The sequence below is a fragment of the Pteropus vampyrus genome, unplaced genomic scaffold (genome assembly GCF_000151845.1).
Source record: "Pteropus vampyrus isolate Shadow unplaced genomic scaffold, Pvam_2.0 Scaffold250, whole genome shotgun sequence".
NCBI classification, from domain to species: Eukaryota; Metazoa; Chordata; class Mammalia; order Chiroptera; family Pteropodidae; genus Pteropus; species Pteropus vampyrus.
The window spans coordinates 595,354-609,628 of record NW_011889031.1 but is presented as its reverse complement, the minus strand read 5'-3'; the positions used below and the strand labels follow the sequence as shown (position 1 = coordinate 609,628).

Genomic DNA, 14,275 nt, shown 5'->3' with positions numbered 1-14,275 from the left:
GAGGGGACTGGGGAATCAGAATTCTGAGAGTCCCAGAATGCGGCGGCGCAAATCCCAGGCAGTCCACCCTTTTTTCTACTGCCCACTCCGCGGAACTACAATTCCCTTGCATCTGTTGAGCCGAGTGCACTTTGCATCACTTCCTGTTCCGCAGCTCTTTCCGCGCGCGCGCAGAGTGCTGTGGGGCCTCATCGCGGGCTACCGCAGCCCCGCCCACTTCACCTCTCACCTCTTTGCTATCCTCGCGTGACGGAGGCGACGCGCGGACTACGCCTCCCGGCCTGCGTCGCGCGCACCCCTGCCCATGTACCCCGTTGACTGCTGGGAAACTGAGTCCGGAGCTTTCCCACCAGGCTTCACGGCACCGTGCTCGGTACTTGAAGTCCCGGCAAGCTCGGCGGCGTTTTAGCTCCGCCCCTCTCCTCCCTCTGCTCGCGAACCCCCACCCCAGCCCGCCCCGCCCCGCGCCGGGTCCGGAGCCGCAGCCCGAGCGGCGGGGTAAGATGGCGGCTGTGGTCCGGACCGCGGGGCTCGGGCCTATCGGGGTGGGCGGGGCGGAGTCGGGTCGCTAGTTATTCTGGGGTCCTCCCCATACGCCGCGGGGCCTGGAGGACTTAGCGGGGCGGTCTCCCGCCCGACAGCGGCGGTGGATCCTGGCGCCGAACGGGGCCCTTCTCAAGGCCCCGGGATGCGTCTCTGGGTGCCGGGGGGCATCCACGGGGCGTCCCGGTGAGAACCGGGGGCAGCCACAGGCCCAGGACCGAGACTGGCGCCTGCCCTCTGTCATATAGCCGGCTCGGGTCATTTCTGTAGGCACTGTTGATCGTCTGTGGGCTGACCAGAGGCTAGGGTCTGTTCAGAGGGTTCTGGGGCCATCTTGAGATCTTGAGATATGTCCCAGGGGTGAAGGAGGTCTGCAAGAGCTGAGGAGTATCTGCAGAGCCATCTCTAGAGCCTGGGGTATGTCTCTTGGGGCTGGGAAGTGTCTACATGGGCTGACCTGAGGATGCCACTCACCTACGTGGATCTGGAGCCATTTAGCGGGCCCGAAAGAACTTCCTGGGTTAGAAAGTCTTTTAGGAGTGGGGTGCACCCACCAAAGGAGGGAGGCAGATACTGAGATGCGCTGAGAGGTCAGGATGGTTCTCCAACGTCTGGGGAGAGTCTGATCTGGGTGACAGCAGGCTGGGGCGGTTAGAAGGACCTGGAACCATCTAGGTGGCTTTAAGTGTACCTGCTAGAGTGCAGTTTCTGTGCCTGGAGCAAATTCGAATGCCTTTTGGGGCCAGATATTCAAATGGAGATTAAGACAAAGGAGAGTATTGGAAAATTTCCGAGCTCAAATGTACTTGCACTTTAGAAGGTAATTCAAATGAAACATACTTTAAAATTCCACATTGCCCTGGGGCTATAGAGCGAGTTAGAATTCAGTCCACAGTAGTCTGGGAAAGTTTATAGGATCATCTAAAATCAGCTAGTGCTGTGCTTTTCAAATTCTTTTGACCTTGATCTCAGTAAAAAATACATTTTTGATTGAGACCTGGTGCCTGCTGATGTAGATATTTAACTAATACTCATGTCCCGTTCATATTCCCATTTACCACTTGCGATGTACTTACTGTGAAGAACTGCTATGTGTCCGCTTTAGTTTTTATAACAAGCTATTTGTTATAAAAATAGCACTGTATTGCTGTCAGAACCCGTAGTTGGGGAGTCACTGGTCTAGAGGGACCCAGTAATGTCTGCAGAACTTTCTCTGTCCAAAAGATGTGAGGAGCCGCGGGGTGTGTCTGCAGAGCCTGGGGCATGTATAAATGGGCAAGGGAGCATCTTCCTAAGGCAGAGGGTTTGGGATCTGTGTGTCTAGTCAGCAGACCTTGAATAAGCGTGTTCTGTGACAGTCACCATAGCTCTTGCTTCCCCCAGAGGTGCGGGAGAGCAGCTCCAGGGCTTGAACTGTCCCTCATCAGGATGGGTGTCATGGGAGTTAGGGAGGGAGCCTCAGGCTTTTAGAGACCTGCAAGGCTGCATGGGGGAGCTTTGGCAAAGCTTGAATATCTGGTAGGAGGGAGACCAGGACAGAGGTGTTTCATTTGCAGGTATGCAGCTGGGAGGGGTGGGGGAGTCATGTCGGGGAGCCCTGGGCCCTAAAGGCCAATCATGATCGTTTTTACTCTGGATTGAGCACTGGGTTGTGCTAACTGGCAGGAGTGTCTCCTTCTCAGTTTGCACAGTCTTTCTCTGAGGTAGATACAGGTAAGCACACTGAGTTGGGGGTTAGGGGTTTGACGCTTTCTAGGAACTGTGAGACTGGAAGTTGTTTCAGAGTAGCACATTCAATGGTCGTGGGGAAACCTGCAGCTGAAACATTCCTGGTTTTTGAGGCTCTAATTAAGACAACCGCTTGTCTGAGGGATGACCTTTGAGCCGTGCTTTCATACAGTAGGCAGATGGGCCATGACCCGACGTCCCCTCGGGGTCTGGTGGACAGCATGCCTTTCCGAAATCAGTGTTTTCATTTTAAAAGCGACAGACCGGTTTCGTCGATCCCGCTCTCGTAACTTCATCTTATATTATGTGTATAAATAAATTGTTTTTGGTCCCTCACCATCAAGGAAGATTGATGTTTTAGGACGTTGCGTCGTGTTTGAAATGCAGGCAGCACACACTGCCACATAACATTTGAAATGTGGCACATACTACTTGAAATCACAACTCAACAGAAAAAAAATCTTGGTTTTGGGTTAGCTCCCATAAGGGTGACCCAGAAGGTCTTCAGTTTGGTTGTGGGGAAAGCTGTGGGAACTGGGGAGCAGGGTGTCCAAATGGAAGGCTGGAAAGACCTCTCTGATGGAAGAGGCAGCCGAAATCCAGACAAGCGGAGAGAATCGCTCCTGTCCTTCCAGTGTGTGCGCTGGACCGGAGCGCTCCTAAGGACTGGGCTGCGGTGGGGGAGAGGAGGGGCGCTGACGAGGATGCTGATTGGGGCTTCGAGGTCTTCATGTCCATCCTTCGCTTCCATCCCCGTCCACACACGCCCTGCCACCATCCTGGCCTTGCCGGCCTGCACTGCAGACTCTCACCCCTCAACCTCTAGGTGACCATGGAGGAAGAAGATGAGTCTCGAGGGAAGACAGAGGAGTCGGGCGAGGAGCGGGGCGAGGGCCCGCCAGACAGAGACCCCACGCTTTCTCCTACTGCCTTCATCCTGGTGAGGCTGCTGGATATCTGTGGCCAAGGGAGGGAGGGGCTGGGAGTCTGGATGCCAGGGCCCACCTCCTGAGCCCCAGGGGGAGGAGGGGCAGGGGGCCTGCACTCCCGGCTCCTCTGAAGGGTTCGAGTCTGGTCATAGGGTGTCTAGAATGCCTATCTCCCAGGAGCAGAGCTTGTGACCATTTGCACGAGTCCCCTGACTGCCACCCTTTCTTTCCACCCCCTTCACACCCCATCTTTTCTCTAGCGGGCCATTCAGCAGGCTGTGGGAAGCTCCCTGCAGGGGCGTCTGCCGAATGAGAAAGGTACGCCGCTTCCGGTTCCTCGCAGCTCCCCGCCCTATCTCTGCATTCTTTATCCCGATTTCATTCATACACACTCTTCTGAGGCCTCCTGGGTACCATCCTTGTGCTGGCATGAGAGCCAAAGATGGGTCGGAAGCCCCGCAGCTGCCTCGGAGGGGCCCACAGTCTGGTGGAGGAGGGAGATTCAGTCACGGCGCAGGAGGGCAGGAGGCCCAGCTAAGCTGGTGTGGAGGGGACAGGGCCCAGGAAGGCTTCCTAGAGTGGGTGACAGGTGCGCTGGGTCTCTAAGGACAGGTTAGAGTTGTCTGGTAAAACAGGAAAGCCTGAGAGGCAGAGGTGACCGCAGGAGCACCGCACAGTGGCGCGTCGCAGGACTGAGCTACGGTTCTTAGGGGCTGGCGGGCAGCGGGGCGGGAGGGGAGGCAGGAGCGGTTCGTGGGGACCGGGTCACAGCCTGGCTTGAATGTTGAGCTGACTTGACCTGGGGTCAGCTAAGAGGACAAAAGAGTGAGAGAGACGGAGCCCCAGAAGGACACCGGGGAAGTCCTGCTGGGACCCACGTTAGGCGGCGGTGGCTGGAGGCGGGGGAGCCGGCAGGCGTCGGCAGGAGCGTGCTTCCCTTGTCCAGAGCTGGGGCGGGCTCCTGTCTCTGCCTCACAAGGTCCCTGCGTCTAGTCCCCTCTCCAATCCCCCGCGCACATCTCTCTCCAGATGGCTCTCGGTGTCATGGCCTTCGGTGGAGGCGCTGCCGGAGCCCACGCTCAGACTCCCGTTCCCAGGAGTCGGGGGGAGCTGACACGGCTACTGTGAGTGAGGGGACAGCGGAGGAAGGGCGCTGGGGCCTGGGTCCCAGAGGTGGGGAGGTGGGCTTGGGGACCCAGACTCCCTCATCTGGGCTGCTGATCAGGGCCAGTGGGGGAGGCTGGGGTTGGCCTCAGGTCTCGGAGGCAGTCAGGGCGAGGGACTTGCTTGCATCCCCGCATGTTCTTAGGGGCTCAGATGTCTGTGCTCAGGAGGTCAGGGCCTGGGGAAATGGGATTCGTGGGTCCTCACGTGATCAGGGACAGGGCGGAGCTCCTCCCTGTTCCAGGTGCTGGACATGGCTGCAGACAGCTTCCTGGCCGGGGTGGTGAGTGTCCTCGACCCTCCAGACACCTGGGTTCCCAGCCACCTGGACCTGCGGCCTGGCGAGTGAGTAGCTGGGCAGCCGGAGTGGGAGAAGCCTGGGGCGGGAGCCGGGAGCACCCCGGGGCTCGCTCATCCCTCTGTCTTGCAGAAGTGAGGACATGCTGGAGCTGGTGGCCGAGGTTCGAATTGGGGACAGGGATCCGATTCCCCTGCCGGTGCCCAGCCTGCTGCCCCGGCTCAGGGCCTGGAGGACGGGCAAAACGGGTACGTGCGGCCGGGACAGAGCTGGGCCAGTGGCCGGCCTTGGTTTTGTTGGGGAGGCAGCTGTCGTTAGAGATGACAGTAGCAACGATCGCGTCATTTAGACGGAATCTTTATATTAACGTTCTTTTCCTATTGCACTGCAGTAAAGGCCACACGTACGTACAGATGTACGCAAAGTCGTGAGTGTAAGCCGGCACGCGCGAGACGCTCGGTGCCCAGGGTCTTACCTGTCAGGGTAGCCGCGTGGGGATTTATCTTCCCCAGGAGGGAGCCCTTGGCATCTCCATCTGCCAGAGACGAAAAGTCAGGGAGATTGCTTGAGGTGGCAGTCATCTGCTTAGTCAGGGTGCTGGGCCCCGAGTCCAAGTCCGTCTGAGTGTAAAGCCCGAGTCGTTGACTTCTGTGCTGTGTGCCTGCCTGGGTGACAGTCCATCCCCCCAACCCCACCACAGTCGTGAGCCTAGGAACAGTGTAGACTAGGGGCTCTCAGACTCCAGCAGGCACGAGAATCACCAGGGACACAGGTCACTGGGTCCACCCTCGATGTCTGTGATTCGGCGGGTCTGGGGCGGGGCCCAGGAACTTGCAATTCTAATCAACTCCCCTGGGATGCTGCCGCCACTGATCCCAATGAGAACCGTGGGCTCAGACTTCCCTTTTGTGGACTTAGTGTTGAGAGTGACGTGGAGCCGGAAGGTGCATGGCTAGCGGTGGGCGGGCTGCGAGCCTGTTCACTGCAGAGCACGGCGCACACCTGTCTGGGCCAGTTCTGTGCTTTTCCTTTATAGTGGCAGGTGGACTCATCCATCAGTCTCGGGGGACACGGTAGTGAGGGCCCGCCTCAGTCTCGCGGGTCTACAAAAGTATTTTTCCTTTAAAATCAGAAGCTGTAGAGAATAACAAATGGGAGGGACAGCGTCCCAATAAAACTTTATTTAGAAAAACAGATGGTGAGCCAGACGTGGATCCTGGGCCTTAAGTGGTACCTAGAATCTGGTAGTTGTTTTTAGGGGTTGTGTTTTATTTCCTTATTCCAAGGGGTTTTTTGGTCTTCATTTGGAAAATGTTAAGATTAGGAAAAAGAACTTGCCCATAATCTCATGTGAAAATTATATGAAGAAGTCAGTGGACTGTCTCCTACTTCAGGCGGCAGTGCTAGCGAGCAGGGTCGTGGGAGCTTACACTCACGGAGTCCACGCGGGCCAGGCGCAGTCTGGTCCTCTCCTCCCTGTGTGGTCTGAATGCTCCCATCGTCATCATCCCCCGCTTTATTTTCCTCCAGAGCCCTCAGCAGCTGGCAGATGCTACGCTTGGCACGTTGATATTTCTCTCCCCACTCAAATGTGAGCTCCTCGGAGGCAGGGATTTTGTTTATTTTGTTCACCTTTCTATTCCCAGTACCCCGAGCAACACCTGGCACAGATAGGTGATTGATAAAAATGTCGAATGAATACACAAACCCTGCGGTGTAAGGTGAGGGAACTGAGGCCGACAGAGGGCGAGTGACTTGCCCACAGTCAGGTCACGAGAGAGGGCCGGAGCCTGGGATCCAGACTGGGAGGTGGCGCTGCAGCTGTCCTCTCCACCCCGGGCTTCCCAGGCCCTGTCCACAGCCGTGGCAGGTCCTTGCAGCTATGTGCGGTTGACAGGGGACTCTGGACCCCAACGTGTGTGTCCTAGTTGTTGCTGGCCACCCGCACGGGGTGGGACTTGCGCCACTGAGACGAGCGCTTAGAAAGCAGCGTCTCAGGAGTGCAGACAAGAGGACATGGGAACGCCTGTCGGCTGGCCCGTAGGAGGGAGCCAACACTGGTCATCCCTGTCACCATTTGGTGGTGTCTCCGAGTCCTGAGTAGATGTAGCCCATTGGGCGGGGCTTGTCGCGTAAGTGGAGCGTGCGGGGTGGGGACTCAGGCTGTCAGGGCTCCTCTGCTCTGCCCCTTCCAGGCTCTGGAGAGGAAATTCGCCTTTTCAGTTTCCCTCGATTCTATCAAATGGGCTACATTCCTGCAGGAGGCAGCGGGTGCAGCAGGCCCGAGCGTGGCCACACAGGCAGCCTGGGCTCGCCCCTGCCCTCCTGCCTCGGCCTAAGCCCTCGCGGTGGCCTTGCCACCATCAGCGGTCAGGGCGGCCGGGGGCCGGGGGTCCCCGTCTGTCTGGGGATGTGGGAGTGCAGCCTGCCCAGTGTGCACCTCGGCTCCTCCCTGCTTTCCGTGTGCCCTTGGGGGAGGTACCCCAGCTCTCTGTGCCTCAGTTTCCTCCAGGGACCCTCGGGTCACAGTACCTGTGGTGTGAGGTTGTTGGGAACATCCTAGGAGTGGACACATGTAAAGCACCGGGAGCAGTGCCTGCCGGTGCAGCGAGTGTCGTGTGGGTGCTGGGAGCGTGGGAGGGTGCTGGTCTGCCTGGGGGCCGGGGAGGAGGGACGCGCGGCTGACCGTGCCTCTCTGTCTCCCGCTCTTCCGTAGTTTCTCCCCAGTCTCTTTCTTCTCGACCCACCTGCGCCCGCCACTTCCTCACCTTGGGCACCGGCGACGGGGGTCCTGCCCCACCCCCAGCGCCCTCCTCTGCATCGTCTTCACCTTCCCCTTCCCCCTCATCATCCTCTCCCTCTCCTCCTCCCCCCCCACCACCCCCAGCCCCCCCAGCCCCTCCTGCCCCCCGATTCGACATCTATGACCCCTTCCACCCCACGGACGAGGCCTATTCCCCACCACCCGCTCCGGAGCAGAAGTACGACCCCTTCGAGCCCACTGGCTCCAACCCCAGCTCGTCGGCGGGGACCCCCTCCCCAGAGGAGGAAGAGGAGGAGGAGGAGGAAGAGGAGGAGGAGGAGGAGGAAGAGGAGGAGGAGGAGGAGGAGGGCTTGTCGCAGAGCATCAGCCGCATCTCTGAGACCCTGGCGGGCATCTACGACGACAACAGCCTGAGCCAGGACTTCCCAGGGGACGAGAGCCCTCGCCTGGAGCCCCAGCCCCCACAGTCGACTGCCGCCCCCGGAACACCACCGCAGGCGGACTCTACCCGGGCCGACGGAGCCACCCGCCGGCGCGTCTTCGTGGTGGGGACCGAGGCGGAAGCCCGTCGGGAAGGCACGGTCTCCGTGGAGGTGGTGACAGCCAGCGGAGCTGCCCTCCCGCCCCCGCTGCTGCCTCCTGGCGACTCGGAGATCGAGGAGGGCGAGATCGTCCAGCCCGAGGAGGAGCCCAGGATGGCACTGTCCCTCTTCCGGGCCAGCGGCCGGGCCCCCCGCCCTCCTCCCGGGGCGCCGGCGCCTGCGGCCCAGCCCCCGCCCCCGCCCCCCGCGCCCCGGGCCCCCGAGGGGGATGACTTCTTGTCCCTGCACGCCGAGTCTGACGGGGAGGGCGCGCTGCAGGTGGACCTCGGGGAACCGGCCCCTGCGCCGCCCGCCGCCGACGCGCGCTGGGGCGGCCTGGACCTGCGCCGCAAGATCCTGACCCAGCGGCGGGAGCGCTACCGCCAGCGCTCGCCCTCGCCGGCCGCGGCGGCCCCCGCCGGCCCACCCGCCCGCAAGAAGTCGCGGCGGGAACGCAAGCGCAGCGGCGGCGGGCGGCGGCGAGGCCCAAGGAGGCCGCCCTCGTCCTCGTCGGGCGTGACGCCCGCCCCACCGGCCCCGGCCTCCCCCTGGGACTCCAAGAAGCACCGCTCCCGGGACCGCAAGCCAGGCTTCCCACGCCTCGTCCTCTGTCCGCCGCCGCTCCAGGTCCCGCTCCACCCGGCGCCGCTCCCGCAGCCCCGACCGCCGCCGTGGCGGCATCCGCAGGTCACGCTCCCTGGAGAAGCTGCTGCGGCGTCGGCGTTCGGCCTCCCCGCCCCCGGCCACGTCTTCGTCGTCATCATCGAGGGTCGAGCGGTACCGCGTTTAGCACCGGGGAGGTGGCGGCAGCAAAAAGAAGAAGAAGCGGTCGCGGTCCAGGGGTGAGAAGCGGTCCGGGGACAGTGACAAGGCCCCGGCTCCCGCCCAGGCGCCCTCCGGCTCAGCTTCCCTGGGCGGGGAGCGGGACAGCCGCCGCCGGGGGGCCGTGCCACCCTCCATCCAGGACCTCACAGACCACGATCTCTTCGCCATCAAGCGGACCATCACCGTGGGCCGGCCGGACAAGTCTGAGCCCCGAGGCCCCTCGCCGGCCCCGGCCTCGTCGCCCAAACGCGAGGTTCTGTACGACTCCGAGGGTCTGAGCACCGAGGAGCGGGGTGGCAAGAGCAGCGAGAAGGACCGCCGCCGCTCCGGGGCCGCCTCCTCGTCCTCCTCCTCCCGGGAGAAGGGATCCCGGCGGAAGGCGCTGGATGGTGGGGACCGGGACCGGGACAGGGACAGAGACAGGGACAGGGACAGGTCATCCAAGAAGGCCCGGCCCCCCAAGGAGTTGGCGCCCTCCTCAGGGCCCCCGCCCAAGCCCCCCGTCAGCAGCGGCTCGGGCTCCTCGTCCTCGTCCTCGTCCTCGTCGTCCCGGAAGGTGAAGCTGCAGTCCAAGGTGGCGGTGCTGATCCGAGAGGGCGTCAGCAGCACCACGCCGGCCAAGGAGGCCGCGTCGGCCGGCCTGGGCTCCATCGGAGTCAAGTTCAGCCGCGACCGTGAGAGCCGCTCTCCCTTCCTCAAGCCTGACGAGCGGGCCCCTGCCGAGGTGGCCAAAGCAGCTCCGGGCAGCACCAAGCCCAAAAAGACCAAGGTCAAGGCCAAGGCTGGGGCCAAGAAAGCCAAGGGGACCAAGGGAAAGACCAAGCCATCCAAGACCAGGAAAAAGATTCGCAGTGGGGCCAGCAGCGGGGGCACCGGTGGCTCTGTGACACTGAAGAAGTCCAAGGCGGACAGCTGCAGCCAGGCGGCGGGAGCCAAGGGGGCCGAGGAGACCTCCTGGTCTGGGGAGGAGCGGGCCGCCAAGGCCCCCAGCACCCCACCCCCCAAGGCAGCCCCTCCGCCCCCTGCGCTCACGCCAGACTCACAGACCGTGGATAGCAGTTGTAAGACACCCGAGGTCTCCTTCCTGCCTGAGGAGGCCACTGAGGAGGCAGGGGTCCGAGGTGGGGCGGAGGAGGAGGAGGAGGAAGAGGAGGAGGAGGAGGAGGAGGAAGAGGAGGAAGAGCAGCAGCCCGCCACCACCACGGCCACCAGCACAGCCGCAGCCGCCCCAAGCACCGCCCCTAGCGCAGGGTCCACAGCCGGTGACTCAGGGGCAGAGGACGGGCCAGCCACCCGAGTCTCCCAGCTGCCCACGCTGCCCCCACCCCTGCCCTGGAACCTGCCCGCTGGTGTGGACTGCACCACCAGTGGTGTCCTGGCCTGTGAGTGTCCCCTGGGGGTGCCGGACCGAAAGGATCAGTGAGGACGAGGTCATACGGGGACAGACTTGGTGGCAATGGGGATGCCTTGGAAAGGGTGGGTGTGCAGCGACCTGGACTGGGAGAGCCATGGTGGGCGAGGGCTGATCAGTCCGTCCAGGAGGCTCCTAGCTCTTTGGGCGTGATGGAAGAAGGGCCGGCAGGAGCAGGGGGTGGCCCGCTCAGCAAGGGCCGGAGGCCTGGGACATGTCCTGAGGGTCCTCCCAGAGGTGACCTGGGAGAGGCTTAGTGGAGGGACCCGAAAGAATGAGGTGACAGGGAGCAGCATCCCTTAGCGGATGGCAGTAGCCTCTGCCAGACCACAGAGATGGAGGGAGGGGCTGGACTGTCTGCGGGTCTCAGGAGACAACTTCATCTCTGCCGTACGTTGTCGCCGAGCGACCCCGGCTACATCCACACGCATACACTTGAGTCTCAGGCACATCGGAGGTGTGGGCGGGTTCTTTCAGTGTCCAAGGCGCCCTTAGTTCTTAGCCTGAGGCCTCAAGGCCTGTCCAGGGGCCCAGGGTGGGAGATGGCAGCAGGTGGCGAGGTGAGGTTCACCATCTCTTCTGCCAACCCCAGTCTCCCTGTCAACTCTCCACCTCCTGCAGTGACTGCACTTCTCTTCAAAATGGAAGAAGCCAATCTGGCGAGCCGAGCAAAAGCCCAGGAGCTGATCCAGGCCACCAACCAGGTGGGCTCCCCTGGGGAAGAGTCCCCGCAGCCCCTTCTCTTGTCCCCTGCCGCGGGTTAAGAGAGGAACTACAACTCCCAGCAGGCCTTGGGGCAAGGTATTGGCCAGAAGAGGAGCTTGTTGTCCTGGGACTGTTGGGAAATCAGGGTGGGAATAATAGGGGTACACATTTCCTCTTCATCTCTGTTCATCCTCCATCCTCTTCCACAGATCCTCAGCCACAGAAAGCCACCCTCCAGTCTAGGGGTGACACCAGCTCCTGTGCCCACCTCTCTGGGTCTGCCCCCGGGCCCCTCCAGCTACCTGCTCCCGGGCAGCCTCCCCCTGGGGGGCTGCGGTTCTACCCCTCCTACCCCTACTGGGCTGGCTGCAGCATCTGAGAAGAGAGAGGGCAGCAGCAGCTCTGAGGGACGTGGGGACACAGACAAGGTGAGCTGGGCTTGGGAGAGGTGGGTCGATGGTAACAGTTTTGCAGAAAACAGCAGCAGATACCGAGATGCGGGGGCCCAAGGAGAATGGCAGACCGATGCCAACAGCTGGGCCTTATTTTTAAAACCTGAGGTCATTAAATTGTAAGGAACTAAACTTTCACTTGAATAGATGAATGAGAAACAGGTGCTGGGCAGAATCACTGGAAATTACGTGCACACGTCCATAACTACAGGGAGATACAGATGAAGACATGAACACACACACGCACGCACACAGCGTAGTCTGCCCCTCACTTGCTCACATCTCTGTCTCCCGTTTTGCTCCCTTGTCAGGGAGGGGGGTTTACAGACGCAAACCAAGCATTTCCTCGATGGATAGTTCAAGAGCGGGTGCTGGGCAAACATACACAGCTTCTTCCACTACATCTGGTTCCTTCTCCCGGGCCTCAGGCCGATTTCCTTTCGGTCCGGTCTGGAGGCTTTTCGTATGGTCCAGGAGCTGCCCGTTGATGGCACTGCCCGCCCTTGCACAGGGTGTTCACGGTGCCAGAGGGAAAGTGGGAGAAACCCCATATGAAGCCCCTTGTGAGAAATGGTGTTAGGGGCACAGCTGTGATGGTCACTGGCTCATGACACGTGCCATGGGCTGTAGGATGAGGACAGGATGGAACCTGCGACCAGAAGCAGGTTCCTTGCTCAGCCAGTGAGGCTGCCCTGGTCTGCCCTCTGCCTGTTGTCCTTCCTCGCCACATCTGAGACGGCTGCGGGAGGCAACCCGTGTCCCTTTAGAAATCCACTTCCTGTTAGGTAAGGAGGCCTGAGGACTCGCCCCCGGTGGCCCGTGGCTCTCCTGGCAGTGGCGCTTCCCACGCAGCCCAGGAGCTCAGCCCACAGTTTGCGCTCGTTGTCATCTTGTCGGGGATGGCCCTGACGTCTGGAGTGTCCTGCCCTTGCCAGGCCTCAGGTTACTCTTCCCTTAGCCCTGGCTCGGGAGGGTGATCTCCCAGGGTTGGTTCTCAGAGTGACTTTCCCCTGTGTCTAGCTCTGGTCTGAATGCGCGCCCCCATCAGAGATGTCCTGGCCGGTGGCTTCTGCAAAGATCTCACTTGAGGCCGAGGCAGGGGCGCAGTTCTTCCGTTCCCGTGGGCTTGGGGTTCCCTCAGCTGCTCCCTGTCCTCTCCCCACAGCCATCGCCTCAGAACAGCCATAGCTCCCTTTGATTGGCTCCTTCTGTGGCCTCCACGTGTGTCGCCTCAGCCCCCCAAGTACTGTCCCACAGGGGGCTCACTCAGTCCCTTCTCCGGCCAGGATTCCAGCACAAACGAGCCAGCTCCATGCCCTGAACTCTGAAATGCCAGCCGCCCCCAGGCTCACCTCCTACCCCTCCCCTGTGCTCTTAGCCGGTCCGCACCCCCCACCCCCCACCCCGCCACCTGCAGCGCCTCTCGGCCCCACTGGCCACTGAGGAGCTGGGCCAACGTTGGGTCTTCTCACTTGCCCATCGAAGAGCTTTGCCACACGTTCTTGCTGCTGTTAGTATAAACCTCATAGCATCTGATTAAAACAGTTGTAACTGCTTGGTTAATGTCTGTTTCCCCACCCGACTGAACTTTGTAAAGGCAGGGGACATGTGTCCTGGTCATGGCCACCTGGGACAGCCAGAGTCCAGCCTAGAGGACATGCTCAGTGACACTCAGAGGCCTAGAGCTGGCCAGGGGAGCACAGGGCAGACCCTAAACAGGGCTTCCGCTAGCATGAGGAGGGGCGTGGTCAGGGAGACGGAGCTGGCAGGCAGCGAGTGGAGCCAGGGGTTCCTCAGGAACTGATCTGTCCCTTCTTCCCACCCTGTCGCCACCCCCGCCAGTATCTGAAGAAGCTGCACACTCAGGAGCGGGCGGTGGAGGAGGTGAAGCTGGCCATCAAGCCGTACTATCAGAAGAAGGACATCACCAAGGAGGAGTACAAGGACATCCTGAGGAAGGCCGTCCACAAGGTGGGCCAGAGGGGGCCAGACGCCGAAGTGGGAGGGACGAAGCGAGAGGGACGCGTGCAGGCGGATGTACGAGGGATGGTGGCTCGGTCTGGAAGGTGTGGAGGGTGACAAGACTTCCCTGAGCCTGCCTGGCCTCTTCCGACATCGGGGGATAACTAAAGACATTGGGGGAGCAGCTCCTGTCCGCGTCCCAAGCTGCGCTCAGCAGTCTAGGTGGACAGATCCTGGGGGGCCGGCGGTGACAGCTGCCCCTCGCTCCCCAGATCTGCCACAGCAAAAGTGGGGAGATCAACCCAGTGAAGGTGAGCAACCTGGTGCGGGCCTACGTCCAACGCTACCGCTACTTCCGCAAGCACGGCCGCAAGCCAGGGGACCCCCCGGGGCCCCCACGGCCGCCCAAGGAGCCAGGGCCCCCTGACAAGGGTGGCCCGGGCCTGCCCCTGCCCCCTCTCTGAGACCCAGCCCCCCTTCCTTCCGCCTCCTCGGAATTCTGGACGTATTTATGGCTCCGCCTCCTCGCTTCCCTCCCCGAGTCAGTGGGATGATTGGGGGAGGGTCGCCGCGGGGAAGAGGAGAGCCCCCTGCCCAGTCCCGTGCCCATTTCCCTCGTCCCCGAGCCTGTCCCCATCATCCCTCTCCTCTGTTCGTGCCTCTCCCGTTTCATTAAAGATTTCATGAAATGTTGCCCCCGAGCCCCAAGATTTTAGGTCTTTTTTTTGAGAGACCCGTCTGGGAAGGGTGGGGAGGGACATGCTGGGGGCTTAGCCCAAGTCTGAGGCTGGTTCTCAGGAGACCGGGCTACGTGGCTTGGGGCCAGTGCGTTCCCCTCCCCGGGCCTGTCTCCTTGTCTGTACAGCGGGCATTGAGGAGCCGTGTGGTGTGGCAGGGCGGTGCTGGCCTCGGT

The 14,275-nt window shown here is 61.5% G+C and overlaps 1 protein-coding gene across 1 annotated transcript in view; it reads left to right on the top strand.

Moving 5' to 3' along the window:
- Positions 1-14,063, top strand: part of SCAF1 (SR-related CTD associated factor 1) — a 15,869-nt gene extending 1,806 nt beyond the window's left edge. Inside the window, 11 exon segments of the mRNA XM_023520124.1 lie at positions 3,098-3,211; positions 3,461-3,518; positions 4,230-4,324; positions 4,609-4,709; positions 4,795-4,910; positions 7,379-8,598; positions 8,600-10,214; positions 10,865-10,947; positions 11,158-11,376; positions 13,243-13,371; positions 13,635-14,063. Of these exon segments, the coding sequence (XP_023375892.1) occupies positions 3,098-3,211; positions 3,461-3,518; positions 4,230-4,324; positions 4,609-4,709; positions 4,795-4,910; positions 7,379-8,598; positions 8,600-10,214; positions 10,865-10,947; positions 11,158-11,376; positions 13,243-13,371; positions 13,635-13,826 (3,942 nt within the window). The 3' untranslated portion in view covers positions 13,827-14,063.
- The last annotated feature ends 212 nt before the right edge of the window (positions 14,064-14,275 follow it).